Source organism: Perca flavescens, chromosome 17, assembly GCF_004354835.1.
Source record: "Perca flavescens isolate YP-PL-M2 chromosome 17, PFLA_1.0, whole genome shotgun sequence".
Classification (NCBI taxonomy): Eukaryota; Metazoa; Chordata; class Actinopteri; order Perciformes; family Percidae; genus Perca; species Perca flavescens.
In genome coordinates this window covers 9219924-9236680 of record NC_041347.1, presented here as the reverse complement: position 1 = coordinate 9236680, position 16757 = coordinate 9219924, and the positions used below count along the sequence as shown (strand labels likewise).

The 16757-nt window shown below is 44.0% G+C and overlaps 1 protein-coding gene across 4 annotated transcripts in view; it reads right to left on the bottom strand.

Moving 5' to 3' along the window:
• birc6 (baculoviral IAP repeat containing 6) overlaps nt 1-16757 on the bottom strand; it is a 157411-nt gene that overhangs the window by 13391 nt on the left and 127263 nt on the right. For all 4 annotated transcript variants that reach the window (XM_028603907.1, XM_028603909.1, XM_028603910.1 and 1 more), the window contains exons 68-71: nt 15706-15923; nt 11574-11735; nt 9559-9636; nt 7337-7525 (exon numbers count right to left, since the gene is read on the bottom strand). In XM_028603907.1, the coding sequence (XP_028459708.1) occupies nt 7337-7525; nt 9559-9636; nt 11574-11735; nt 15706-15923 (647 nt within the window). The remainder of the gene's footprint in view (nt 1-7336; nt 7526-9558; nt 9637-11573; nt 11736-15705; nt 15924-16757) is intronic.

The following is a 16757-nucleotide window of genomic DNA, read 5'->3' as shown; positions in this document are numbered from 1 at the left end:
TGCAGTAGTTTGCCGTAACAGGTGCGCACACTTTAGTCTTGATTAGATCACCAAAACTTACTTTTTTACTGTTTTAGTAATCCACAATAAACGCACCAGTTTTTAGCTTTATGCAGTGACCGCTCTTTTATTGTGCCATATCTGCACGCATGAATCAAAAGGAGCATATATTATAAAGTTTAAAGCAGACAAGGGCTGTGCTACTACACACGCACGTCTACCCTCGCAGCCATCTCTATTATTATTATTATTATTATTATTATTATTATTATTATTATTATTATTACTATTACTACTACTACTACTACATTACTGATCTAAATGGTTGCATCACAAGCTAGCTAGTTGTAATAGTCAGAAGAATAACAATTACTTATTACACAGCTTGGTTGAATACTTAATTCTGATTGGTCAATTACGTCTGCTGTTTCTGTTAAACATACTGTTGCCAAGTATAACAGACTGTTGCCATGGACAAAGTTTTGACCAGAGATTCTGGCAGACCATTTTTAAATCAATAAAATCGTATTTTTAAATCAATATTTGTGCTCATAGCACTGATCAACAGATCACAAACAGAGGGGGGTTAGCTACAGTGCTAACAGAGCATTAGTTAGCTCCATGGTTAGCTCACTTATCGGGGTGACCTGGCTTCCACCGGAGAGCCGTGCTCAGCAGCAGGAACGTTAACCATCCCAACCGGGACGCAGGCGTCATCAGCTGGTTACCTCTGTATGAGTAGCTGTTTAATAAAGTCCTGTAATAAGCCATGTAATAAGGTAAAGGTACTTTATTGTCACATAGATGTAGCGAAATTCATTCTCTGCATTTAACCCATCCCTCAAGGGAGCAGTGGGCAGCCGTTTACAGCGCCCAACTCCAGATCTGAGCCAGAGCCTTGCTCAAGGGCACTGACTGGAGAACCTAGCACTGCCTGGAGAACCTAGTACATGTTTTTTGATGCTGGGAGAAACCTGAGCACCCGGAGGAAACCCACGCAAACACGGGGAGAACATGCAAACTCCACAAAGAAAGACCCAGAACGACCTGGATTCAAACCCAGAACCTTCTTACTATTACATACATATCACAATAAGCAGGATAATGTAGAGCGAGCCGCTCATTATTGCAAATTGTACCCCTTCAGGCAAATGGTATTTGGTAAATCCAAATACAAAAACCTATGCATGACATCACACCATTTCCATGTTTTTCTACAGGCAATGGTTTTCTCATGTAATCCTGTCAAGATGAAGGGATCACTTTTCTTTCTATCCCTCGCTCCTCTTCCTGTGCTCCTCTTTCTTGACATTTCTGAATGAAGCTGCTCTGGATGAGCAGGTTGAAAGATTGGTATCATCCCCGGCACTATCCATCTCACCATGGACCATCACATTAATCAAAAAAAACTGTAAGAGAGAGAGGGGGGTGGGGATAGGCCAACCTCCAGACGATGTTATCTACCAAGGAATTAATAAGAGAGGAATTCATTATTAGACAGCGTGCCCGAGCAACCCTCAGGGAGGAGAGGTTGCTTTTCATTCCTTTTTGCTTTCTGGACTGAAACAGTTGGAAAAATATCAAAAATGGCAGAGGTATGTAGCTAATATATTATGGGAATGATATATTCAACTTTGTAGTTAGAGTGGAAGTAAAAAGAAATAGCCCATGGGCCCACCACCTGTGGGAGGAACCGCTGGGGTCGGGTGCGCTGCCACATGGGTGGCAGTGAAGGTCAGGGGCCTCGACGGACCAGACCCGGGCAGCAGACGCTGGCTCTGGGGACGTGGAACGTCACCTCTCTGTGGGGGAAGTAGCCGGAACTGGTGCGGGAGGTGGAGCGCTACCGGTTAGATCTAGTGGGGCTTACCTCTACACACAGTCTCGGTTCTGGAACCGTACTCCTGGATAGGGGTTGGACTCTTTTCTTCTCCGGAGTTGCCCAGGGTGTGAGGCACCGGGCAGGTGTGGGGATACTCACAAGCCCCCGGCTGAGCGCCGCTACGTTGGAGTTTACCCCGGTGGAGTTTACCCCGGTGGACGAGAGGGTCGCCTCCCTACGCCTGCGGGTTGTGGGGGGGGAAACTCTGACTGTTGTTCGTGCATATGCACCAAACAGGAGTTCGGAGTATTCGGCCTTCTTGGAGACCTTGACTGGAGTCCTGCATGGGGCTCCAGTGGGGGACTCCATTGTTCTGCTGGGGGACTTCAACGCGCACGTGGGCAATGATGGAGACACCTGGAGAGGCGTGATTGGGAGGAACAGCCTCCCTGATCTAAACCAGAGTGGTTGTTTGTTGTTGGACTTCTGTGCTAGTCATGGATTGTCTATAACGAACACCATGTTCGAACATAGGGATGCTCATAAGGGTACCTGGTACCAGAGCACCCTAGGCCGAAGGTCAATGATCGATTTTATAATCGTTTCATCTGATCTGAGGCCGTATGTTTTGGACACTCGGGTGAAGAGAGGGGCAGAGCTGTCAACCGGGTCAGGGGGTGGGGGAAGACTCTTGACAGACCTGGTAAGCCCAAACGTGTAGTGCGGGTAAATTGGGAACGTCTGGAGGAGGCCCCTGTCCGACAGACTTTCAACTCACACCTCCGGCGGAGCTTTTCGTGCATCCCTGTGGAGGCTGGGGGCATTGAACCCGAGTGGACAATGTTCAAAGTTTCCATTGCTGAAGCAGCGGCGAGGAGCTGTGGTCTTAGGGTCTTAGGTGCCTCAAGGGGCGGTAACCCACGAACACCGTGGTGGAGGGAAGCCGTCCGACTGAAGGAGTCTTTCCGGGATATGTTATCCCAGAGGACTCCGGAGGCAGTTGCAGGGTACCGAAGGGCCCGAAGGGCTGCAGCCTCTGCCGTGAAAGAGGCAAAGCAGCTGGTGTGGGAGAAGTTTGGAGAAGACATGGAGAAGGACTTTCGGTCGGCACCAAAGTGCTTCTGGAAAACTGTTCGCCACTTCAGGAGGGGGAAGCGGGGAACCATCCAAGCTGTGTACAGTAAGGATGGGACACTGTTGACCTCAACTGAGGAGGTAATAGGGCAGTGGAAGGAGCACTTTGAGGAACTCCTGAATCCGACTAATACGCCCTCTATGTTAGAGGCAGAGCTGGAGGATAACGGGGGATTGTCGTCGATTTCCCAGGCGGAAGTCACTGATGTAGTCAAACAACTCCACAGTGGCAAAGCCCCGGGGATTGATGAGATCCGTCCAGAAATGCTCAAGGCTCTGGGTGTGGAGGGGCTGTCCTGGTTGACACGACTCTTCAACATTGCGTGGAAGTCTGGAACAGTGCCAAAGGAGTGGCAGACTGGGGTGGTGGTTCCCCTTTTTAAAAAGGGGGACCAGAGGGTGTGTGCCAATTACAGGGGTATCACACTTCTCAGCCTCCTTGGTAAAGTCTACTCCAAGGTGCTGGAAAGGAGGGTTCGGCCGATAGTCGAACCTCAGATTGAAGAGGAACAATGCGGATTCCGTCCTGGTCGTGGAACAACGGACCAGCTCTTCACTCTCGCAAGGATCCTGGAGGGAGCCTGGGAGTATGCCCAACCGGTCTACATGTGTTTTGTGGATTTGGAGAAGGCGTATGACCGGGTCCCCCGGGAGATACTGTGGGAGGTGCTGCGGGAGTATGGGGTGAGGGGGGTCTCTACTCAGGGCCATCCAATCTCTGTACGACCAAAGTGAGAGCTGTGTCCGGGTTCTCGGCAGTAAGTCGGACTCGTTTCAGGTGAGGGTTGGCCTCCGCCAGGGCTGCGCTTTGTCACCAATCCTGTTTGTAATATTTATGGAGAGGATATCGAGGCGTAGTCGGGGTGGGGAGGGGTTGCAGTTCGGTGGGCTGGGGATCTCATCGCTGCTCTTTGCAGATGATGTGGTCCTGATGGCATCATCGGCCTGTGACCTTCAGCACTCACTGGATCGGTTCGCAGCCGAGTGTGAAGCGGTTGGGATGAGGATCAGCACCTCTAAATCGGAGGCCATGGTTCTCAGCAGGAAACCGATGGAATGCCTTCTCCAGGTAGGGAATGAGTCCTTACCCCAAGTGAAGGAGTTCAAGTACCTTGGGGTTTTGTTCGCGAGTGAGGGGACAATGGAGCGGGAGATTGGTCGGAGAATCGGCGCAGCGGGTGCGGTATTACATTCAATCTATCGCACCGCCAGGACGAAAAGAGAGCTGAGCCAGAAGGCAAAGCTCTCGATCTACCGGTCAGTTTTCATTCCTACCCTCACCTATGGTCATGAAGGCTGGGTCATGACCGAAAGAACGAGATCCAGGGTACAAGCGGCCGAAATGGGTTTCCTCAGGAGGGTGGCTGGCGTCTCCCTTAAAGATAGGGTGAGAAGCTCAGTCATCCGTGAGGAGCTCGGAGTAGAGCCGCTGCTCCTTTGCGTCGAAAGGAGCCAGTTGAGGTGGTTCGGGCATCTGGTAAGGATGCCCCCTGGGCGCCTCCCTAGGGAGGTGTTCCAGGCACGTCCAGCTGGGAGGAGGCCTCGGGGAAGACCCAGGACTAGGTGGAGGGATTATATCTCCAACCTGGCCTGGGAACGCCGATCCCCAGTCGGAGCTGGTTAATGTTGCTCGGGAAAGGGAAGTTTGGGGTCCCCTGCTGGAGCTGCTCCCCCCGCGACCCGACACCGGATAAGCGGACGAAGATGGATGGATGGATGGATGGTAAAAAGAAATTTAAGAGAACTAGGGTTCATGTACTAGCTTATAGTGAAGATAGGGGTTCAGACTTTAGGTCTGCAACTCAGCCCAAGTCCAACATGGTTATTGGTCCAATATGTTATATATTTACTGTATTAAATCAATAAATGACCACAGTATGTCACCAGATATTAAGCAAACAAGTTGAAATACTATCTTCTCTGATAAGGCCTAACAAAAATAATTGTTTGGTTCCAGTTTCCGACCGACCCTGTCAATTTATGTGCGACCCAAATTTATTTTATGAGCTTGGGGAAGAAATGATACAAATTAAATAAATACACAAATAAAACGTTTGAGGCAAACTATAATTACATTTTTGTACAGCACTCTTGCAATGCAAGATGCCCGTTTTCCTCCAGCACTGCTGGAAGAAGACCCGATGTTGCCGCAGCGCCACAGGACGGCTCCTTCAACCAGCCCTCACCGGCTACGGCGGCCAGCTACAGCGCCGCCGGGGAGCTTCAACACGTTAAACAGGGCAGATGAAACCACTCAGGAACTACATGTTGTGTTTGTTGTTCAAGAGGATGGCAACGTAGCAAGCAAACACGATCAAATGAAAGGTAGACACCCTTTAGAGTGCTCTAACGTTACAGCAAGTCCCTGGGACTCAATGGAGGAGGCTAACAGCAGTGAAGCTAATAACAACTTCACAACACAATACAAGCGTTGCATTATGGAAGATAGACAGGATTCTGAACAGCGATGCCCGCGCGCGCGCACACACACACACACACACACACACACACACACACACACACACACACACACACACACACACACACACACACACACACACACACACACACACACACACACACACACACACACACACACACACACACACACACACACACACACACACACACACACACACACAGCAGAGCCGATGTGTGTGTGTTACTTGACGCAGCACATGTAACTGATTGGAAATTATACAGATTATGCATTATTTACTGCCGCTGGCGCAGATGAACTAACGCTACACTTGTTACTGTAAGTAGCCTACAATAAACCCTCCATGATTCAAAAGTCAATACTTATCAATACTCACCTACCTGTAACAGGCAGAAACATGTAGAAACTGATATCTCAGTCTGCTCTGTCTGCGCTGTCCACTCTCGTCCACCGCGCTGTGCAAACACAGCTCTACTCTGCAAATAGCAACTTTAGAAACAAGCTAAAATGACAGATGTCAGTTTGTAGTCTAACTGTTTATCTTAGTTTGCAACGAATCTTGAATTTTAGACAAACTCTTGTAAACTTAGCTGCTGTCTAAACAAACCATCTCTGCTGGAGCAGTAAACATATAGATGTGTTATAAGACCAAAACAGAGACACGTGGCTACTTAATATGCACGTGAATGACACCTCACCATGTTTTCAATTTACTAAGCGACAACTGTACATGTAGTAACAGGTAGGCTATGTTATACAAAAATAAAGTATCCATCGCTACTGTAAAGGAAAAAAAAAATCCTACCTATCCCTTGCTGCCACTGGGAAAAAAAATACAAATAAAAAATAAAATAAATTCCCTATCAACCCATGACCTCAACTTTTTTTTAATGCCTAACAATGCTAAAGCCAGTATTTTCTCCTTGGAAGTTTCCATTGCGGTCCCAAATGTCTGTTCTGGTTTTGGCCTGTGTGTTTTTGCCCATTTTGAGACCGGGGTTGCCAGACATGAAACGCAAACACAGCAAACCAACGTGCTGCAGCCATGGTAACAGCAACCACACCAACTGGATGAACAGAGATAGACTCATCCTACCCAACTAAAAAAACCTCTGCATCTTTCTAAACAGTGCATTTAAAAGAAGGTGACCGCTTAGAGCCCAAAAGGACGCAGAGTTGGCTAATTTCCTCCTGAACAAGTAAGCATTGAGCTTTACGCTAATTTATTACGGCTACCGTTACCAGTAGGGACGGGCATTTTCAGTCATTCAGGTACTCACATTTAATTATATAGAGAACTCAAGTTAATTCCCAAAAAAATGGAGACACAGCCGGTGAGGTGATCCCGACTGGTGCAGGGTAACGCCACCTTGCTAACACGTGCTAACTGCTAGAGTTACCGGAGGACCGGGTATGCAGGCCACGGCTGGCCAACCGGGTGGCTACAACCACCTTGCCAGACCTATGACAGAAACCTTCCTCACAATGGAAACATGCTATTTAACTTTGGCAAAACAACCGTGTTGCCTGTGAATTTCGATAACTATCAAACCATCAAATAAACATTTCATAAAAACATAGACACGTTTATCTCATTAGAAGTTCACTCACTGTGACCCAAGCAAGAGACAGCCTCTGACACAACACCAGTACTGGGTTTAGTTAAAATTATTTTTTATCTACACTGATCTCATACATACCTCTCCAATTGGTGGAAATCTGTTGTGGCAATGAATTACTCTAATCCCTGCGAACTATCCCTTTAAATCCTGCAGGTTTTGTTAATTATTGTGCCTGTACTGCTTAGTGAATGTGCCTGAATAGGTTTTTGACATGCAGCACTTAAGTTCATACAATGGCATCCGAAAGGTCTGAGTGAGTATCAAAGCATCCTGTTAATCACAAGAAACCAGTTTGCACTATACAGTAGTGATTCTTACCTCTTTGAAGCATGGTGAAGGGTTGCGCATCTGCTCCAGCATGGCCCATTTGACGGTGGCCTGCCGGATGTTGCCATCATATTCCCGTGAGCTCTGGGTGCCACTGGGAGTCCCGCGGGAGCGTTCATACCCTGGCTCGTTGAAGTAGGGCTCAGCCACCAGAATGAGGGACTGCACCGACACTAGCACCTACAGCAGATTGACATAATTAAAAGGAGGCTGGGAGAAATGGAATTATGTGATGAAGAGATTTAACATTGCCACCGTGGTCCAACTAGACAATCCCATTGTGAACTCTACGCACTTAAATAATATAAAGTAGCCTGGTCTGGTTTCCAGAAGAGCTTGGATGAATACCACATTCTAAAACACATAATATCCAGCTAGTTGGGTATAATCCTGATGTTTGGGTTAATTATGCTGACATGCCCTCAGTGCCCTCAACATCCAAATCCTGTTAAATAATCTTGGCAGTGGTGGACACTGAGAACAGAGTCTGACAAAAGCAAGGAATATTTTGGACCCATAAAGATACATCCTTCAATTTCTCTGTATTAACAGCTTGATTAATTTCCTTGGTCTGTCTCAAGGAGAGTAAGGACATCCTCCTGCATCATTCTGTGCGTTCCAAGCCACTACATTACCAACAATGACAATCTTGGGCTTGGAGGCCTGCCTGCTGGCCCCAGCTACACTGGAGCTGGATGATGTGCACTTGAAAATGCTCCATCAAGTGGATACCAATGACCTTCAACTGTTGCCATCTGTCTGTCTTAAACTGAGTTGCCAGATTTCAGAGCAGATATATATCCACCCTGGTTGAGGACCGCTTGATCCCAGCCTACTCGCCTGTCTCCTATTCACCAACCCCCTTATTTACCATTATTGATCCACAGCACGCAAACTGGAATGATAATCAATGGCGACATCTCTATGCATTCTCCAATCCTGCAAATGAGGGAATTATAAAAAAAAAAAAAAGGGGAGTTCCATTTCCAATGGCTCCGGCTCGTTTGAATGCAAGTGTACGCATGGCAAACAACCAAATAATGCAGTGGGTGTGTGTCATCTCGTTGTGTTCAAGAGCTGGTGTGTTTATCCGTACACATTATAGGTCCAAACCCTCAAGCCTTTAGATAGTGAAAACACAGATAAACTACTTTCTTTACAAAAAGACTTGTTAAGTAAACATAATCCCTTACCCATAAATAACGTTTATTGTAAAAATCCACTTCCTAATGAAAACTAGCTCTACTAAAACTCATCTTATACACAGCAAACTGCAGCCGATGGAGCAGGCAGGAATATTGGCTTGTAGTGTCACACCACAAATATTTGTAAAGACTAGTCCAACCAGACTACCTGACAGCAAGTGTACAATGATAAAATGGTTTTTTTCAGACGTGGCCATAAGCCCTTTCTTTTTCTAAGCCAGTGTTAAAATGTCCTCTTTCTTATAGCTTGACAGTTTAGTAGTGATGGCCAAAAGAAAGCCTCAGGAAGATTTGTGAACCTTATTCTTCAGATACCCACTAGATGGCGCTCTCTGTTCAACAAAAGGTTGAAAGCACACTGAATTGCCATTCCTTGAGCCTTTTTCTTTAAACCAAGAGCGCCAACCAGTGGGGTCAGCAAAATAAAAAATAAACGCTTTACGAAGCCCTTGTCCATCACTACAGTTTAGCTACAATGGATCTCAGTGAGGCATCTTTTTTACTGTGTACCCTACAAAACGTTTAAAAAAAAAAAAAAAAAAAAAAAAATGTTTGTGGCTTGTATTCAAAATACACACTCTAAAGAAAGGGAATTAAAAGAAAAATGAAATTAAGACCAGACTACAAATTGAGGATTTTCAGAAAAAAACATGAAAACTGTCTACTAAATGAAGGTTAAAGACAGATGGCCTCTGGTCTATAGATGCAATTGATGCCATCTGATTCTGAACTCAAGATGAGTGATGTGTGTAAGCAGTCATATCTTCGAGGTTCAAATGATACTGGTTTGATTAACACCCGCACACTGTCACCAAAGCAAAGTAATAACTTGGCTTTATAAGGGATCCTATATGTCAGCTGTTCAAACACCAAGCCCATTAATCCAGAGCCCCTGGCGGTGTAATGACAGGGCAGAGATAAACTATAGCCTGTGACACAAAGATTCAGACAACAGCACTGTTGATCCATTCAGACAGGTGACTCTGCCATGACGGATCTTCACCTCACCTGTAAGAAGCTTGAGGTCTGTGGGTTCCATTTCTCCTCTGGTCTCCCATGCCATGTGTTGAGGATACTTAAACATACCTGATTAACACACAGGAAAAATCAAACATTTGATGACAAAGTTGATTTTAGTTAAAGGAGCAATATGTGATATATTTACTGTATTAAATCAATACATGGCCACAGTGTCATGTCACCAGATATTAAGCAAGTTGAAATACTATCTTCTCTGATAACAATGCTAAAGCTAGTATTTTCTCTTTGGAATTTCCATTGCGTTCCAAAATGTCTGTTCTGGTTTTGGCCTGTGTGTTTTTGCCCATTTTGAGACCGGGGTTGCCAGACATGAAACGCAAACACAGCAAACCAACGTGCTGCAGCCATGGTAACAGCAACCACACCAACTGGATGAACAGAGATAGACTCATCCTACCTAACTAAAAAAACCTCTGCATCTTTCTAAACAGTTGCATGATCAGAGACGTGGTAAATCCCCGGTAAATATTGGAGATGCATTTAAAAGAAGGTGACCACTTAGAGTCCAAAAGAACGCCGAGTTGGCTAATTTCCTCCTGAACAAGTAAGCATTGAGCTTTACGCTAATTTATCACGGCTACCGTTACCAGTAGGGACGGGCATTTTCAGTCATTTCAACATTTCTATTCTTGCGTTACATTATATAGAGAACTCCAGTTAGTTACTCGCAAAAACAATTGAGACACAGCTGGTGAAGTGATCCCGCCATGCTAACGCGCTAACTGCTAACGTTACCGGAGGACCGGCCAAGCATAACAACCATGTAGCCTAAATTGTTTAATGGGACAAAATGTATGGTATGTTACCTTATGGAATATTCTTGTGGCTAATGTTACCATTGCCAGCTAAAGGTTTCTTTAAAGTTTTTTTTTTTTTTTTTTAAAGTTCATTGACGAGTATCTAAAAATATGGCTTGGGGAATGGCTCCATCCATTGTAGCAACATTTGGAATTAAGGAATTTCTTTTTGTTCCTATTTAACTTCAATTAATACTCCTTTATTTGCTAATGAGAACGGTTATCATTGATTTCCCTGTTTAACAGTTTGCCGCTCCTTTAAATCACTGTACAGATAAACTTGAACCTGTTGCATGGCTCATAACTGGGCAAAAAAGGACCTCCAGTTGAATTTTAAACACCCCTCGGCAACAAGGTTCTTATGATGTATCTGCCTTCTCTTTCCTCCATTTAACAGTCCATCCATCCCTTATCAGTGTGCTGAATGACAGCTTGCTTCCCCCTGGCTGTACCCCAGCCCCAGGTATTTATTATAGCAGCTGTCTGGGGCCATTATTGAAATACATGTGGCCTGTCGGCAGCTGCCTAATGAGATGCCACAGATGGGGTGAACTTAGGCACCTTGACCCCAACTCCTCAATGGATGGAAGCCAGTACCACAGAGGAAGAGCTTTACTTATTCTAACATGTCTGGAGAAAGCCTCAAGGGATGTCCACTTCCAAAAGCCAAGTTTAATTAAAAACTGGACATGAAACGTGACTGGAAAGGAAAGGTCTTCAGAAACACTGGGTTAGTCTGACACTTCAACGCCATATTGGGTTCTTGATAGACATCAACCCTCTCAACCTGAGGCAATTTTTTGTATTTTCATGTCTTAGCGATGCATGTAGGCTACTCAGAAGTGCCATCATTTGGAATTCTGCTATGCATTTACCAAGATAGGTTTTATGATACAATTAGAAATTTGTCGTATTTTGTGTCTGTTATTTCCACAGTGTAGCGTAATTGATTGAATTTTATATTTAAGGTTTCGTAGAGTGCTTGTACTGTACTTTTAGCATTAAATTGGTTATTCCTCATCAGGAATAGTTCTACACGCTTGGCACACAGGAGAAGTTTCAGTTGGTTGCACTCTGCAACCTCACTGCTAGATGCCTATAAATCCTACACACTGAACCTTTAAATAACCCTCCAAACAGGGAAAAATATGGCCAATCAATGAATTCAGTTCTTTTCCAACTTACTTTGCCATCATTGTACAGGTTAGGGTTAAAGCGCACACTGTGTCCACCGGTGGTCTCCAGGTTGACCAGCGGAGGTGAGTTGGGATAGTCTTGGGGAAAATACACATCAAACTCAAAGCAGCCATTGGCATATGGTGTGTCGGCTGGGCCTGTGATGAGAACCTGAAACACAAAGAGGGGAGAGGCTTTGATTAAAAAAAAATAAAAAATAACAACCAAAAAACGGAATAAGACAGGGTTATTAATCACACACAGTGAAAGAGGGTTAATTAAAGTTGGACGCACTGATAACAGTAAATATGGATTAAACAAAGGGCAAACAGCAAAATATCATGGTAAAATGGTGCTGACCCTTTAAGGCTTTTCCACAGCCACAACAATGTAATTAACAACAAGGCTAAAGGCTGAAATTAGCAGAGAGAAAGAAACCAGTTATGTCTACAGTACTCATGGCATTCGTAGCAAAAAATGAATTAATTTCCTGAATAAATGAAATTTGCTCATTAATCAAACACAAGCACTTAAAACTGTTATAAGGGACCTGAATATATACGTAAATATATATATGAAAAAATCTCTAATTACAAGCAGTGTCAACTTAAAACCCAATCCATAATCAAGGATAGGCTGCAGGATTTAAGATCTAAGAATGGGCTGCAGCAAAACACTGTTGAATGTTGAAATATGATACAGATGCAGGATTGTAAAATGGCTGCTTGGTCTGCGAAGTAGCCCAGGCCAATTTGTGGCTGATCCTAACTGGTCCCTGGCATTAGGGAGGATCAGCCTGGTACAGAGGTACACATTGGTTGCTCAGCTTGTACATGAGCTCAGCTTGTACATGAGCGTACTTGATTATTTAGGTGAATGCAAGGCCTTAGAATGCCCCCAAGCACAGTCTGTGGAAAGCAGTTGCAGTTTATTGCAATGTAATCTATTCATCAAGATGAGCCCTGATTTTGGAGGCTGAATCATTTCCACTGCATGGCCCGGCACAACTCCTCTCTCTTCTGACTCACTCTTTTGGTTTTCCATTAGCAGAAGTTGTGGCTAGCACTTTTTTTGGTACCACCTCAGTCGAAAGTACAAGCTAGCTGAGCGGATATTAGAAGGTGGAGTTAAAACGCTGCAGACCACTGATTAGCCAGAGAAAACTATCACTAGTGTGACACAGGACTTGCGGCACAAACCTTCCATTTTAAAATAGCCAATCTACTTTCAATAGAGACCAGCAGCCCTGATACTAGGCCATACGCTATGCTGTACTATTGACAAAGTGCAGACAATGTTGCGGATGAAAGGATCCAGCGGGTGTCATGCTGAAGATAATGTCTGCCCCCGGATTTTAGAACAGCAGATGACTCAGGCAAGACCAGAGGTGGGGGACTGTGCATTTATGTGAAAAAACTGAAAACCATGAATCTGATCTATTAATAATCTGGCAAAGGATTTTACAACTCTGGAAAGCTGTCACGGCAGCAATTATTTTATCTTTGTCATGACAACCAAGAGTAAACAGCAGAACAGTAGAAATATGAAATTATCTTCCAGGAATGTGTGCTCGAATGGATTAGATTGGCCACTGCAGTGCCTTGCCAGACGACTTGGCATCACGGTCCGGCAAAAGATAAACCAGGTAAAATTTTTGACAACACTGCTCTTTTTGCCAGTGGCATTGGCACCCCCGCTATATTTCCTGACTGAAAAAAAAAACACATAGTGTATGTTTGAGGATATTCAATATATTTTTGCGCATTATGTCCATAAGAAGGCAAGCCAATACAACAGAGACATAACTACCTTAAGATATATTTATTTCAACATAAACATTTATTTTAAGAGGTATACATACAAATTACGAAATTCACTGTGAACTCTCTGGACGACCGGCTGGGCTCAGTCACACAGGGAGCTGAACGTTTAGGGAGCAGTGGCCCATGCAAGAACATGCAGGGAAGACAGCCGCGGTAGTGCTTCTCCATTGACATCATTTTTTTTATATGGTTTCTTACAATTCAATATATATTTTAAATTTAGAATATTCATTGACAGCAGTTGTGGGAAAACCATAGGTGTGCAGGCCTCAGGCGACTCAAACGACTGCAAGCTAAATACTAGCTAGGGGGCAGCCTGGAGGGCCTGGGGGGGGGGTTTGTGAAAATGAATACATTAAATTGCCAATATGTCTTGTTTCTTCAAACTTCAATCATTCAATCCACCAAACGAGTCATTGGAAGAATAACCTCTGCATTGGCAGAGAAGATTTGGCAAATTTTTCATGGGCGCAACCCACATACTCAGCGCTGCTGCTCATCCCACAAATGCATGTTCCTTACAAATGGGGCACCATTTCCAACGGTATAAGATTTATTGCCAAAAAGCATTGTTACCACAGAGAAATAATCTACCAAACACAAATTTCCTTACTTTTTGTGCTAAGTTTATGTGTATTGATACTGGGATGTCTACACAACTGTGTAAGTCGATTGACTTCAAAAAGTTCGCCACTTTACTTGAACCAAAGTTCAAAACACCTGTTCATGTCTGTCTTGCACTTACTGCGGCGTCTTGTGTAGACTGTTTACATATCTGTGCTCAACATCATATGTACATTGTATGTACTGGTGTTATTGTTGAATACATTGTGTATGTTGTGAATAAATTATGATGTTTTTGTTGAGTTATTATTACAATACTTTTTCTGACCTTTTTGAATCTTGCCCCTGACAAATAACCCATATTACAAAAAAAGACTAAGACTAAAACTAATAAAAACTAAAACTAAGCATTTTCAAAAAATAAAAACTAAACTAGCAAACCCACTTTAAAAACAAATTCAAACTAAACTGAATTCTGAAAACTTAAGTCAAAACAAAATAAAAACTAATGAAAAATGCAAAACTACAATAACCCTGGGAGCTGACTGCCTTTTCTGCCGACGGTCGGCCGTCGGGTTGGTGTCTCAGAGCCTTTAGACACGTTTAGGATGCAGTGTGAATGGGTTTTACTTCCAGAGAAATGCAAACATGCTGACCCTTGACTAAACCACCACATTTGTCTTGAGTAGTGCTGTCAGCGTTTGGAACACAGAGATAACTCTAAACCTACACTATTTAGTGCCGTTCATGGATTAAATTCATTCAGACCCGCCACTTTGCTTGCACTTCCAACCAAAGTCTGGTGTGGAAGCATTTCAAGACTGAAACCAAATGTGCCTCTGTGACAGGGTTTAATAAGTGCAACAATGCTGTTTTGGTAATAATGTAAGGATGCCGGGCTTAGCTACTAGGATGCACCGACCCCTCACAGATCATGAGATTTCCACCTCATCAGCCACTGTCCCTTTCTGCTGATGCTGCTCCTTAGGCCATGCTATTCTCGGAGAAGAAGTTCAATTTGGTAGGTCTGTATGAACATGTTTGCATAACAAAACAGTGCACTGCTGTGACAGGACTTTTGGCTATGGGCAAATATCTTTCCTTTTATACTCCACTTTGTGATCCAAGTTGGTCTAAAATAGATTATGTTTGTCCTGCTTTGCGGTGAAAAAATTACCTTTTGTGCTTTAAGGTCATCCTTGATAAGTAAAGATGCATGATTTGGCAACTTTTGTCTACATTTTATGGCCAGTAAAACAGTATCCCCTGCCTAAAGTTTGTGTCATATACAGGATATTTGAATTTTTTTCTACATTTCAGTTCCCTGCATTCGTTGTGCACCTTACAATTGCTGCAGAACTAATAATAAATGCTGTTATTACACTGATGTTTGTATGCAGTCATGTGTTCATCAGTTGTTTTGGTTATGTTGTTGGTATAACTGCTGCCTTTCTTTAGTGTTCTTTTGCTGAAACTGAGCTAAACAGATGAGGAGTTTGACATTTAGCAAAGGAGACTTTGCCATTAATCAACTTGTGGGGTGAGAGCCATTTATTAAATGTCACTGGGGGAATGAAAGAGCGGTCATAACAAGTCATATGGTAGGAACACTGGTTGCAGTAACACAGTACACAAATGTTCTATCATTGTTACTCAGTTGTAAAACTAGCAGCCTTTATGAATCACACAGTACAACTCTGTACACACCAAACAATGCTATGACATTTTCATGACAAGCTCAAGTTGTACTTTACCTTCATGATGTCCAGTCTCTCTTCATCACAGCGGACAAAGACACTGGAAGAGGATGACAGGGGCAGAGAGGTGGACAGGGTGACGGCCTCCTGCGCGAGGCGGCGGGATCGGGCTGCGCTGTTTGTATCGCTGGAGTTCTTCACCTGAGACATGTAGTGGTAGTTGACCTTAAACATGACTTTTCCATCCTCGTCCTCCGAGACCATTTCAAAGGTGTCTGGAAAGAGAGGAGACCAGAGTGAGGACGTTGTACCCATTCTCAACTCAACTAAGCCCACAGATCTCTGAACACTCTGAACAACAACTTAAAGTGGATTCATTCCTAAGGTTGGCCATGTTTAAATGGATCCCAAATGCGATTGCAATTTAATTAAGGTAATAATTCAAAAAAGGACACTATCAAGTATTGACTGGGTGTTCATGTGGTAACGCATTTTTTATTTAGGAAATCGTTGTCCTTTCCTTTTTATTGAATTTAGTATTATCTAGAAGTCAAGCTAAAAAGGTTTTCAATGTGTTTGTTAAAGGAGAGTGCAATGTTGCTTCCACTTAATTTATTAAGCATTCCACTCAGTAAGTCCTCTCATTGGACAACATGTTCTTCCTTCAGTAATAACTGATGGAGGAACATGTTGTGACGCCCTGCGATCGTCACCAGGTTTCACCACCTGTGTACCGAGATATGCCCATTTTAGTTGACACACTGATTCGATGCCGGAGGGGGGCGTCAATAAAAATCTCCTCCCTGCAAGTGTCAGTGTGACGGAAGGAGAGTGAGAGAGAAGAGCAGTGAATCAAACGGCCGGAGAAAAACAATCTTAAAAAGAAAACCAAAAACAAAGCAAAGTAGTTAAAAACACTTGCGTACCGTTTCCATCGTACTTCCAACCGCACACCACTCCTTAAATTCTACCTTTGGATCATCATGCCACGTCTGCCGTGCCGAGTTGTTCACGGATGCCAGTAACCATTCACAAATCAGCAGAAAAACCCGGACCGGATTATTGGACTGACTGAATTGACTGACTAGACTCCGTGAGTTTATTAAGCA